General features: G+C 53.8%; 3 protein-coding genes across 3 annotated transcripts; 1 reads left to right on the forward strand and 2 right to left on the reverse strand.

Annotated features, from left to right (window-relative positions):
• Positions 1 to 972: 972 nt before the first annotated feature.
• Positions 973 to 3,063, reverse strand: B0T26DRAFT_224292 (eukaryotic translation initiation factor 3 subunit L). Its single transcript, XM_060433862.1, has 2 exons — positions 2,371 to 3,063; positions 973 to 2,266 (listed from the first exon to the last, which is right to left on the reverse strand). The coding sequence occupies exons 1-2, from the start codon at positions 2,671 to 2,673 to the stop codon at positions 1,184 to 1,186; spliced, it is 1,386 nt and encodes a 461-aa protein (XP_060298459.1). The 5' UTR covers positions 2,674 to 3,063; the 3' UTR covers positions 973 to 1,183.
• Positions 3,064 to 3,090: 27 nt separating this feature from the next.
• B0T26DRAFT_870582 (uncharacterized protein) lies at positions 3,091 to 4,446 on the reverse strand (the record flags this gene model as incomplete). The annotated part of the gene is made up of 3 exons (XM_060447905.1): positions 3,091 to 3,715; positions 3,833 to 3,989; positions 4,042 to 4,446. 3 exons carry the CDS (start codon positions 4,444 to 4,446, stop codon positions 3,582 to 3,584), a joined length of 696 nt encoding a protein of 231 aa, XP_060298460.1. The 3' UTR covers positions 3,091 to 3,581.
• A 3,347-nt stretch (positions 4,447 to 7,793) lies between these two features.
• Positions 7,794 to 11,182, forward strand: B0T26DRAFT_739748 (P-loop containing nucleoside triphosphate hydrolase protein; the record flags this gene model as incomplete). The annotated part of the gene is made up of 2 exons (XM_060443752.1): positions 7,794 to 10,656; positions 10,800 to 11,182. The coding sequence occupies 2 exons, from the start codon at positions 7,794 to 7,796 to the stop codon at positions 11,180 to 11,182; spliced, it is 3,246 nt and encodes a 1,081-aa protein (XP_060298461.1).
• Between the last annotated feature and the right edge of the window lie 691 nt (positions 11,183 to 11,873).

An 11,873-nucleotide genomic window follows, 5' to 3' on the forward strand; every position in this document is an offset into this window, starting at 1 on the left:
AGCTCCTCCGACGAGCGGAAAGGACCTTCTAGGTTCTTTGGTTGTTGGGGTGAGTTAATAAAATAAGATACCGTCTCGTCCCATCAGGGAGGCAGACGAGCAAGCATGCCTACCTGCCTACCTACCTGCTTCCCGCTACATGTTCGTTTCGAGGCTCGACGCAGCAGGCAATGTACTGTGCTGTGGGAGACGAAGAGGGGGGTCCGCAACCTAGAGAGGAAAAGAGGTACGAAAGCAACCCAACCACACAACCAAATGCTGCAGCTCAGAGCTCTGGTCTGCGGGGCTTGCATATGCAGCCTCATCATACCTCTGCGTTCACGTCTTGTGTCTGTTGACGAGCTGGCATCGAGATACCCCGAGGAGACCGACCACTGCCGAAAGAAAACAGGGCAAGGATTGGTAAATGATAAAGCTGCATGTCGCTGCATGCCAACCTTTGCCAACCTTCTCGGAGGCCTCTTGGGCGCCTCACCTAACTCGCCCGTGGGCGCGGGGCTACTAGAGCTATCGCTGGTCAAGTTTCAGTGTGTCATCATCGGCCTTGGCTTTTGGAGGAGCCTGTGCCCCGGATGTACGCACCATTCTCCCGAACTTGCGAGCCTGCTTTTGCCGCTTCCATCCGCGCAGGACCTGTGGGGGATGGCCAATAGACGCACAACAGATCAAGCCCCTCCCCCTCAAGAGTCGTTAGAAGGCGTACATAGTGAAGGCGTCAGAGAGTCTTACAAGCACGCGCGTGGAAATCATTCTCGAGATTAATTCTGGTCTTATCTCCAGGTCTAGAGTCTAGAACCATGTCGCCAAAAATAATGCTGGACGTGCTATTTGGTGGACATGCGTCCCCCAGCACCGTCCTTCGAGGAAGCAACGCCTCAATATCTGTTGCCTCTCGACGCCTCCTGCTGTGGCCGGATATTTTGAAGCCAGCCACCCGCCATCCTGGGTCCTCGATACCAGCCCATAGACGCCTGATATGCAATGCTGCTGACAAAGAGACCTAAATAGCCCTTAAACTTCCCAGATTACACAACGATTCTCCCCGTCGACTATATGCGGGCACATCATCTAGAGACCATCATGTGTATGTGCGCGAGAGGTTACGCAGATACCAGTCGACCAGCTTGCGGCCGACCTTAGCCTCGGAGATATGAATCAGATCCTGTTTTTGGGGTCAGCATAGTTACAATTTCGCCACAAATACACCAGTACGGGAGGAGCAGTAACTCACGCCCTGGAGCGCGTAGTCAAGGTCATTGACGTTCACCAGCTCGCCCTCGAGGAGGGCGTGATCAGTCCAGCGAAGCTGCTTGGTCCGCTGCTTGTTCACGAGCAGCAACGAGCGGAGGTCCTCGGGCTTGACGTCGAGGAAGCCAGCGAGCTTCTTCAGGTCCATGGTGGTGTAGAGGCGCAGGTAGGACTTAACGGTTGGGCTCCACATGTTGGTCTTGACCTCATCCATGAAGACGGACAGGTGGTGCTCGATGGGGTCGACGTTGGCCTCGGGGTGGTCAAAATCAGGGGGCACGGGGGAGATGAACTTGGGGCACGCGGTCCGGAAGAGCTCCTCGAAGATGGGGAGCGAGTCGGGGCCGCCCTTCTGCAGCTTAAGCAGCTGGTCACCATACTTCTCACGGAGGGCCGTGTGGATGGTGTCGTCCAGACGTGTGGGGTGGAAGGCGACGCAGATGGCGATCAGGGCATACATCTGCTCGTTCTTCTTGGTGATGGAGTCGTACTGGGCGTTCTTTTGGAAGTTCTTGGTCCGCGAGACATAGACTAGGATGTGGCTGAACATGCGGATGGCGTCGCCGTAGCGGCGCATCATCATGTACGAGAAGCCTACATAGTAGTAGGTTGTAAAGTGGGCGGCCATGACGCGGGCGAACATGGCCTTCTTGTTCAACTCAATGTCGTCGAGCGTCTTAAGCGCAAGGCTAAAGTCTCCGAGAAGGCAGTGGATCCGAAGGAGTCCAATGATGGAGAAATAGCCCAGCATGCGATAGAGGTTCTTAGACCCATACTGGCCGGCGACAGCCATGGGATCCTCGTTGCGCTTCATGGCCGCCAGCTGCTCCGTGATTTGCGACCTCTGGATCAGCGAGTACAGCACGTTGAGCACGCTGTAGCAGCCCCAGGTGTTGGGGTTCTCGCGGAGCATCTGGATATCTTCGCTGTTGCCCTGCCGCGCAATCCTCGCCCGGTAGGTGGAGAAGGAGTTGAACTGGTAGATGAATTCGTCGATGACATCCCACGCCCAGTAGTACTGCAAAATAAAATATCAGCAAATCGACACACAAAGAAGCTGTCGGTGCGCACAGCATAGAGACAAAAGAAGAAAGGGAGTTTGGGGGTTGGTTGGGAACTGACCGAGGGAGGCTCGAGGTCGACGGGACCCTCAGAGTTGAGGATGAAATGGAACAAGCTGCAGTAGGCATCGTAGCTCTGGAACTTGGCCTCGAGCGGCGCCGAGAATTCTAGGGGTTGAGCAGCCTGGGTGAGGCGTGCCTGGAGGTCGTCGGGTTGGTGGGCCAGCGAGTTGGAGGTGTCGAGGTCGTCGAGGTCTTCGTACTGGACCTGTTCTTTGTAGTCGGCAACGAGGGCCTCCTCTTCGACGTCGCTGTCGTCGCCCATGGAGCGCATGGGCGCCATGCCCGTCTGGAAAGTGCTCATGTCGGCTGGGGTGCAAGCAGTTGAGCGCGGCCGATATGACTTTCTCTCAAAGTCGTCAAGCTATGTTCGCCTAGGAGGGGGGAGGGGAGTGTGGGTGGTGCGGTGCCGTGACCGTCGCGACGAGCCCGAAATTGCTTTGCTAGGTGGGGCACAATTTTTTGTGTCTGAGGGGCGGCGGCCGGACTCTGGGGTGGAATTTTTCGACGGCGGGCAACTTGGCTGTGGCTCCGACAGTTTAGGGTTTGGTGCTGGGTGCGGTTGCGTTGAGAACTGGCAAGGCCAAAGCCCCGCTTTGCCAATAAATATGCCCACCGTTTCACACCTTTTCTGCAAGGGTAGCATCTGGCAGCTGACAATCGCAGCTGCCAATGTATTGGCCACTAGAACGACGGCACGATACTTCTGCAACGACTCAACCAACAACATTCCATAAAGCGGTGTTCTGGCCGCCGAATTTACATGTCTCTTGTTACAAGTACCGTTGACGTAGCATGCATTCGTTTGACTTGATATGACAGGACTAGGTAGGTATTAGCGACCGCAACCTAATATCTAGCTAGGTTCAGCATCGGTGAATGTTCGAGTTTAGTAATATTATAGACCAGCATGGATTCTATCGACAAGATGCCGACAACCTTGAGCTCAAACCTCACCACGGCGAGGAGATATGGCTTCTTTATCATCAGCGTGTTGAGCCTCCCTTGCTCGGCCCCATAACCCTGGTGCAATGAGCTCGACGTCAGTCGACTAGTGGCCGTCGAGGACCCGGAAACCCTTCAACTTGGAGAGTTTTGGGTACCACCCTACCACATACGGGCATACCTAGCAAGCCTGGTGACAGACAATATTCTCTACAGCCACATTTTACGGCGCCTTCCTTGTTGACGAGATTTGGCTTCCAAGAAGTTCTACTCAGTATATCCCGAATCCTCGTCAAAGCCATCTGGTGGATACATGAACACCAAGGCTCTGACTTCGACGCTGTTCCTAGGTTTGAGTGACCCCGACTTGTCGGGCACCTTGAATGAATAATGCGCGGCATCTGATAGCATGTGTTAGCACCAAATGTTAGCTACCTATATCTATATATCCACTCGTAACGGGCAAATATCTCCTGGGGCGGGATAGGTGGTTGATAGAGAAATAGGGAAGCACGAACAGCCGGTAACGTCTGGCTGCGAGTCAAAGCTTTTGAACACCAGCATCTCATCGTCTCGCGGGTCCGCGAGGTAGTGCCATCGATAGCCGTCCTGGTACATGGGGAACAGGCTATCGCCCGCGAACTGGCGGCTGATGCGGCTGGTTTCTACCAGTATCTTGGGGGGCATCGACCGGCCGTCACACAGTGCAATGGGGGCAGTCTTCGACAGGGCCCCGGATAGGGCGCCATATGTTGATATGCTGCACGCGGCCGCGCAGGAGACGGCTGGCCTGCTCGGGAAGATAAACCTCGATCCGCTCGACGATTGAAGGTGCCGACTGGTCGACGTGGACATGGACGGCCGCGCCGAGAGGCGACGTCGGGTCGCTGAAGTTAATCACCGAGCCTTCCATCTTCTGGTCGCTGCTGCATCGGAGCCGCCAGTTGTAGATGAACACCTGGTCGACGTCTGGGATGAGCCTTCGCAGGATCTGTTCGCATTCTAGAAGGTAGGTGGACTCGACTTTCTGCCGGTTGTGGAAATCATCGGGTTCAAGAGCGGACTTGTGCTTAGGAAATGAGAACCCGTGAGTGTCGAGCGAGAAGCTATCCTCCATCCCTCCGCAGTTCATGACATGCTCGTCACCGCCTTCCCTAAGAGTCAGATTTGTCTGTCTCTAGTCAGTGGCATCCTTGGGGATGTCAGTAAGGATCTCAAAGGGCTTCTCTTCGTAGAACAGATCATTCCAAACCAGATATCGAAAGGTTGCCCGGACAATTTCCGTGTCAATAGGTATTGAGGCGTTGAGCACCAAGTAGAAGAGATAGGATCTAGAATATAGAGACGAGGATGGGCTAGGTATGGCAAGAGCAATGTCCCAGTAACATATTGTAAGGGACGAGGGAGAAATACCAGGCAAAGGCCGAAGCAGCCAAGAGAGATGGGAATCATGGACAGCGAAACCCCCCACACAGGCCATCCCTCCGCGTGCTACCACCCCAATGTAGCTCCTTGCACCGACCGACCTACCTACCGACAGCGTCCCCAAACCTATCAAGTGACATGTATACTCACAGGTTAATGTGGCATAAAATGCGAGAGAGGTTATTGCATTATCAAGGTTGTACACGCGTGCACACTACGTATTTTGACTATAGGTATCTGCATGCACATGTGCCCATGATCTATCTATTCAGGCGCTAACTGGTAGCTAGCTCCACCGCATCCTAAGAAGGTTGATGATCCCGAGAGCAACAACAGTGATAAGCTGAATCGAGTGAAGCACCCGCACGAATCCTTCCTAGACAACAGATGGTATGAATCTTGTCTGAGGCATAGCTAGCTATTCATGGGCCGCTTTTTAGCATACCCAACACAATACGTCTGTTTGTGCTTTGGGAAAGATGTCTACTTTACCACAGGAAACAAGCAAGCCAGCCCGCCATCGTGCCCCTTTTTTAGCCGCCGTTGCTGAAGACGGTGAAACAGAAGATATGGAAAGGAGGGGCTGATACGGAAATCGCTACGTTTGCTTATGACAAAACATTGGAGATAACGTTCGATATCACGTTGAACAGTCTGGGTGAGGAAGCCAGAAAGCTTCTGGACCTTTTGGCTCTTCTCAACCCCCATCAAATCTGGGAAGACCTCATTTTCCGAGACACGAGCGGCATGTCAAACGTGCCTACCTTCCTCAAGGCGACTAAAGACCCTGAGATCAACACGAGTCTCGTTTTAAAGTCCGACTTGTCTCTTGTAATATGTGTGCCTATTGTTTACCTGAATTACTGACAAAAGACCTGATGGCCTCGTCGGCCTCCGAACGGGGCTCCTACAACGATGCTTGATTTCCAGTAAGGCTGCTGACGGGAGTCCCAACTCATCAGCATTCCTCTGGATCCATCGAACATTGAGGGACACTCTCTTGGATAAGATGGAGGAGAACCCAGAGCGTTTCCGCCAAGCCTTCAGCCTGGCCCTTCCGCTCGTTCGCAGCTCAACACCACGGCAATCTGCACATTGGCACCAACGCTAAAGTGGGCACAATGAAAAATACCTTCTTCATGTACTGAGCCTGTGTTCCGTCTTTGCCGAAAGCAGGACTTTAGATGGCGACATTTTGTCTGCTGGTATGGACTGTGTGGAACTTCTGTCCGGCACTAACTACATGTGGGAACGGAACCTTGTCGACGAAGCCATGCGGGTTGCACAGGATATCTGCTCTGCACAGCTGGAACCGAAGCACCCAAACCTCATCGTATTGCAAATCTTGTATACTTAGGGAGAATTACGACATAAATGTAGCTTTTCGCCAGTCATAGTGGGAGACCAATGTTTCCCAGGCATTATACAGACTATCACTAGTCTTGAAAGATCAAGGCCTATACCAGAAGTCCGAAGATGCCCTCCAACAGGCCCTCGTCCTGAAGCAAAAGCTTATTCCCGTGGACATTGAGGGGATTATTGACATTGAAGACGACGAGAATACCTTTGACCAGATGGTAAGTTGCTGGGCCGGGAGGTACAGCGGACGGCAATACATTGCGTGGCAGCAATGCCAACGAAAGAAGCAGTATTGGGCCAGAGCCTCGCGGATATCGGGATGTTTTCTGTTCTATCTGCCAGCAGTCTTGGTTGTCGTGTTCGGGTTGATATTTCAAAGAACCAAAGGATGCTGAGATGGCTTCGATAGTTAAATTTGGAACGTATTGATGACCACCCCCCAACGAAAAATAAGCTATCTAGCTGTATGTGCTTTAGGTTTGGAAATGCGTGGTGACATTCTCGACAACGGCCGATTATAATTAGATAGAGAGCTGGGGAGGGTAGACTTCAGTTCTATCATTCGTAGCCCAGTGATTGATAGGCTCGACGCTGACGAGCGATGACAGCAAGAGATGTGACAGCGGAGGAGCTGCAAGGGGGAGTTCATTATCTGTCGCGGTATTGTACGCTCAGATACCTGAATGTTTATTGGCGTAGGACCTAGGTACTTACAATTGGTAAAGATCACAGCAAATATAACGGCTAGGAACTTTCACAGATATTCTTAGGATAGAGAAACGCCTCTAAGATTCTAAAATAGGGATTCTAATAGTTTTTACCTCCCTCAGCAAAAAACTCTTAGGGCGAGCCGTAAGTTATTGAGGCCTTTTAAATCTTGGAGAGTCCCCCACTAACAAACATTCGGGGATTGGAGTGTAGAGCAGGTTCAATAGCCGAAATGCAGCATCACAAAGTGCGGCCGCCACGTTGCATGGCTGGTGTAATTGTAAATAATAATTATGAGAAAGGCAAAGGCTAAGAATATTGTAAGAAAGAGACGCTGGGGGGGGAGGGTTTCTTATTTTTGTCTTGGCGCAAGGACGTACGTAGGGCAGCTTTTTTTGCACTTATATCCGTAAATCGGGCTCCTTTCAAATTGAGTACTATACGTAATAAAGCACTGTGTCTTCAATCCGACTCCTGGGCCGTATTGTAGGGCTGCCGTTGGACCCACTGTCAAGTTGATTCAGAATTATTCATCCGTCGTCGAATGCGGTTAGCCACCTTGCCCGCCCACCACCTTTTGGTCTACCCAAGATACAAAGTACCTCCTTTCAGTGCAACGACTGCCTTGAACATCAGCGACGGATGCCTGTATATATTCGTCACAGACAATAAGCATAGACCGAGATCCGCCCTATTTTCCAGGGGCCTGAACCGGACGTAGGACCTCAATTTCGATCCTTCGGTTCTGGCATTTTTGTCGCCAACGACCTTTGTGTCCTGACTCTGTGTCAGGTGCATGTAGGCTGGCGTGTTAGTCGCCAACGTCCTGTTCGGATACCTCAGATCAAAGCCTCTCATAAGACGGCGGCTTAGCTGATTGCCCATTTGAGTTTATTTTTTGCGAGCGAGTCTCCCACAATTGTTGCACGAACTCGCTGTGACTCAAACCTCATTTCATCCCTCACTCGGGCCACAAAAGAAGGCAAAATGCCTGTCGTCAGCCCCGAGAAGCTGGCCCAGCTCCAGCAAAACGCGGACAATGTGCGGAATATCTGCATCCTAGCCCATGTCGACCATGGCAAGACGTCGCTCACTGACGCCCTCCTCGCCACCAATGGTATTATTTCAGCCAAGCTGGCCGGCAAGATCCGTTACCTGGACTCGCGGCCCGACGAGCAGTTGCGCGGCATCACCATGGAGTCGTCGGCCATTTCCCTCTATTTTTCCATGCTGCGGCGGGCAAACCCCGACGCAGCTCCCGAGGCTAAGGAGTATCTTATCAACCTTATCGACTCTCCCGGCCACATCGACTTCAGCAGCGAGGTGTCGACCGCCTCACGTCTCTGCGATGGCGCCGTCGTGCTTGTCGATGCCGTCGAGGGTGTGTGCAGCCAGACAGTGACAGTGCTGAGGCAGACGTGGACCGAGAAGCTCAAGCCGCTTTTGGTCATCAACAAGATCGACCGTCTAGTTACCGAGCTGAAGATGACGCCCACCGAGGCTTACATTCACCTGAGCAAGATCCTCGAGCAGGTCAACGCCGTGCTCGGAAGTTTCTTCCAGGGAGAGCGCATGGAAGAGGACCTCAACTGGCGCGAACGCATAGAGGAACGAGTCGCCGCCGCCGTCGCTAAGGAGGCCAAGCTCGCAGACCAGCAAACCGACTCTGACGACCTCCTGTTTGAGGAGCGTGATGACGAGGAGCTCTACTTTGCCCCCGAGAAAAACAACGTCATCTTTGGCAGCGCTATCGACGGCTGGGCTTTTACCGTCAGGCAGTTTGCCGGTCTCTACGAGAAGAAGCTTGGCATCAAGCGCAGTTCTCTCGAGAAGGTTCTTTGGGGCAACTTCTATCTAGACCCCAAGACAAAGAAGGTCCTGGGGCCTAAGCACCTGAAGGGCCGCTCTCTCAAGCCCCTTTTCGTTCAGCTGGTGCTGGATCAGATTTGGGCCGTCTACCAGGCCACAGCTGGCGGTGACAGCGGGACGGGGGATCCCGTGCTTCTGGAAAAGATCACAAAGTCTCTCAACCTGACAGTTCCTCCCCATGTCCTCCGCTCTCGGGATCCGAGACTACTCCTGACCACAGTTTTTGCATCCTGGTTGCCCCTTTCAGTGGCTCTTCTGGTTTCGGTAGTGGAATCCCTCCCGTCGCCGAGGATAGCACAGGCGGAACGGCTGCCCGATCTGTTGCAGAATGTGCCCGGGGCAGACCATGTCGACCCCAAAATCAAGGACGCCATGGTTTCGTTCAAGAAATCGCCATCGGACCCTATGGTTGCCTACGTCAGCAAGATGGTCTCCATTCCTGAGAGCGAGCTACCTGAAAATAAACGACGCGGGCCCCTCAACGGGGTAGAGGCGCGAGACCTTGCCCGGAAGAAGCGTGCCGAGGCAGCTCAAGCACAGGCAGCTGCCGCCGCTGCCGACGGTGCCGTGGACGGTCTCACAAACGCGATGTCGAGCGCCACATTGGAACAGAAGAATACAGATGTCGGTGACAAAGAGGTCGAGCCCGAGCACCTAATAGGATTTGCACGTATCTTCTCCGGTGTACTGTCTGTCGGTGACCTAGTCTACGTCATCCCCCCTAAGTTCTCGCCTGCTGACCCGCTCGCCTCGTCGGTACCCAAGACGGTAACGGTAGCCGCCCTCTACATGCTAATGGGGCGGAATCTTGAAGCCCTTGATTCTGTGCCCGCTGGCGTCGTCTTCGGCATTCGTGGGCTTGATGGGAGCGGTATTCTCAAATCCGGCACACTATGTAGTCAGCTAGAAGGAGCAGTCAATCTTGCTGGAATCGCAAACATCGCCGGTCGGCCCATCGTCCGTGTGGCTCTGGAACCTGTCAACCCATCAGACCTGGACAATATGATCAAGGGCCTCCGATTACTTGTCCAAAGTGACCCGTGCGCCGAGTATGAACAGTTCTCTAGCGGCGAGCACGTGTTGCTGACTGCCGGCGAGCTACATCTCGAACGCTGCTTGACCGATCTGCGTGAGCGCTTTGCCCGCTGCGAGATCCAAGCTAGTGCACCCATTGTGCCTTACCGCGAGACCACTGTCCGCGCTGAGGAGATGCGGTCTCCTGCCAACAAAGACCTCGGACGCGGCGTTGTGGTGGGAACGACGAGTTCCAAACAGGTGACAGTCACGCTGCGGGTCAAGCCCATTCCATCCAACGTTACCAGCTTTCTGGGAAAGAATACCGGCGGCATCAAGCGATTATTCTCTGACCGAGGAGCTGCCGGTGAGACGGGGCCCTCGTCTCAAGCGGCGGATTCGACAGAAGCCGGAATCGCTACCCCACCGGGCGAAAAGCTGGACGAGGACGACGAAGGCGTATCGATAGGAGCGTGTCTAACGCCTGAGGAGCTCAGGACACAGCTTTTGGCCCAGCTAGAGAGCGGAAAGGGTCGAGATTCCTGGAAAGGCGTAGTCGACCGCATTGTGTCTTTTGGGCCAAGGCGTTCGGGCTCAAATCTCCTCATCGACGCTACCAAGGGGCAGTACTTCTCCAAAGCCTTCGATAAGAACCGCGACAAGGATAGCCGCGGCCCGATGGCCAACGAGAGGCTGCAAGCCGCTCACCTCTGCGACAGGATAACGTACGGTTTCCAGCTGGCGACAAACCAGGGGCCGCTGTGCCACGAGCCCGTCGAGGGGGTCGCCGTCTTCATCGAGGACATCACCGTTGCGGCCGCCGAGGAAGAGATACCCGCGCGCGATAGGGTTGGCCGGCTGACGGGCGAGGTCATAAAGACTGTGCAGCAGTCTATGCACAAGGGCTTCCTCGACTGGTCGCCGCGCCTGATGTTGGCCATGTACTCGTGCGAGATTCAAGCAAGCAGTATGTCTAGTCCCTCTCTGTTGCAGCCCCTTAATTTATTTCACCCCCAGCACAGCCCGCCTCCCTTCCCCCCAAAATACACATAGTCACACTACTCCACGGACAAAAACAAGCCACATGCTAACACACCGATCCAAAAACAGCCGAAGTACTCGGACGCGTCTACGACGTCCTGACGCGCCGGCGCGGGACAGTACTGTCCGAGGCCATGAACGAGGGCACGCCCTTCTTCACGATCCAGGCGCTGCTGCCCGTGGCCGAGTCGTTTGGGTTCGCCGACGAGATGCGCAAGCGCACGTCGGGCGCCGCGCAGCCGCAGCTCATCTTCACGGGCTTCGAGATTCTCGACGAGGACCCCTTCTGGGTGCCCTTCACCGAGGACGACCTTGAGGACTTGGGCGAGTTTGGCGACCGCGAGAACGTGGCGAAGCGGTACATGGACGGCGTGCGGAGGCGGAAGGGGCTGCTCGTAGAGGGGAGGAACGTGGCTACGGATGCGCAGAAGCAAAAGACACTGAAGCGGTGAGAATAAGTGACCACCACACTGGCAGGTTTTATTCAGAAGGATGCTATTCTAGTTTGACCGCAAGAGGCAAGCCGACGGCAATTACAAAACAATAGAAATATTTCCATACGAACCACGTATACGAGACTCATAAAAGCACCAAATACAGATCGATGTGCGCGTGCGCGCACTTCTTATTGACTTTTATCTTTCCTTGCCCTCGTCTTAAGAAAGAAAACACCACGTTGAGCCTGCCGTGAAGTAGACCCGGTTTCCTCCCAACCGATCGAAGTACGAGATGCCATGCAAATGGTTTTCATGATGCCCCTGCCTATTTGCGCCTGTCACATTCAAGTGCGAGAAAGGTCGACAGGGGGGGAGAGATGGCCAAAAAAAAAAAGAAAGAAACGGTGCCCCTAGAACTGCGGCTAACAAACCTACTCTGCATGTCATTAGAAATATTCCCTCCACCAACAGAGCTGAGATTTCCCTCATATAAAGCCTTATATCTGGCCTCCAGTGAGAGGCTGTAAGACCCTCGCTATAGGACCTAAAACCTAGAGTGAGAGTTTGCTGCATGAAGCTCCATGTGTCGTGGTTGGGAAGGCATGAATAACTTTTGGAAAGAGTAGGGTAACGACGAGGGGGTTGCCGGGTCGCCGGGGGGCAGCTAGCTGTTAGAAGCAAGCATTTTTGTATCTGGTTGCCGTGA

Source organism: Lasiosphaeria miniovina, assembly GCF_030549165.1.
Source record: "Lasiosphaeria miniovina strain SMH2392-1A chromosome Unknown B0T26scaffold_3, whole genome shotgun sequence".
Classification (NCBI taxonomy): domain Eukaryota; kingdom Fungi; phylum Ascomycota; class Sordariomycetes; order Sordariales; family Lasiosphaeriaceae; genus Lasiosphaeria; species Lasiosphaeria miniovina.

Bases quoted from the DNA above. Each gene is read 5' to 3' on its own strand.
- B0T26DRAFT_224292 (XM_060433862.1), bottom strand. From the start codon at position 2,673: ATGAGCACTTTCCAGACGGGCATGGCGCCCATGCGCTCCATGGGCGAC. The intron at 2,267-2,370 runs GTCAGTTCCCAA...TTTATTTTGCAG, and splicing joins TCGACCTCGAGCCTCCCTCG to TACTACTGGGCGTGGGATGT.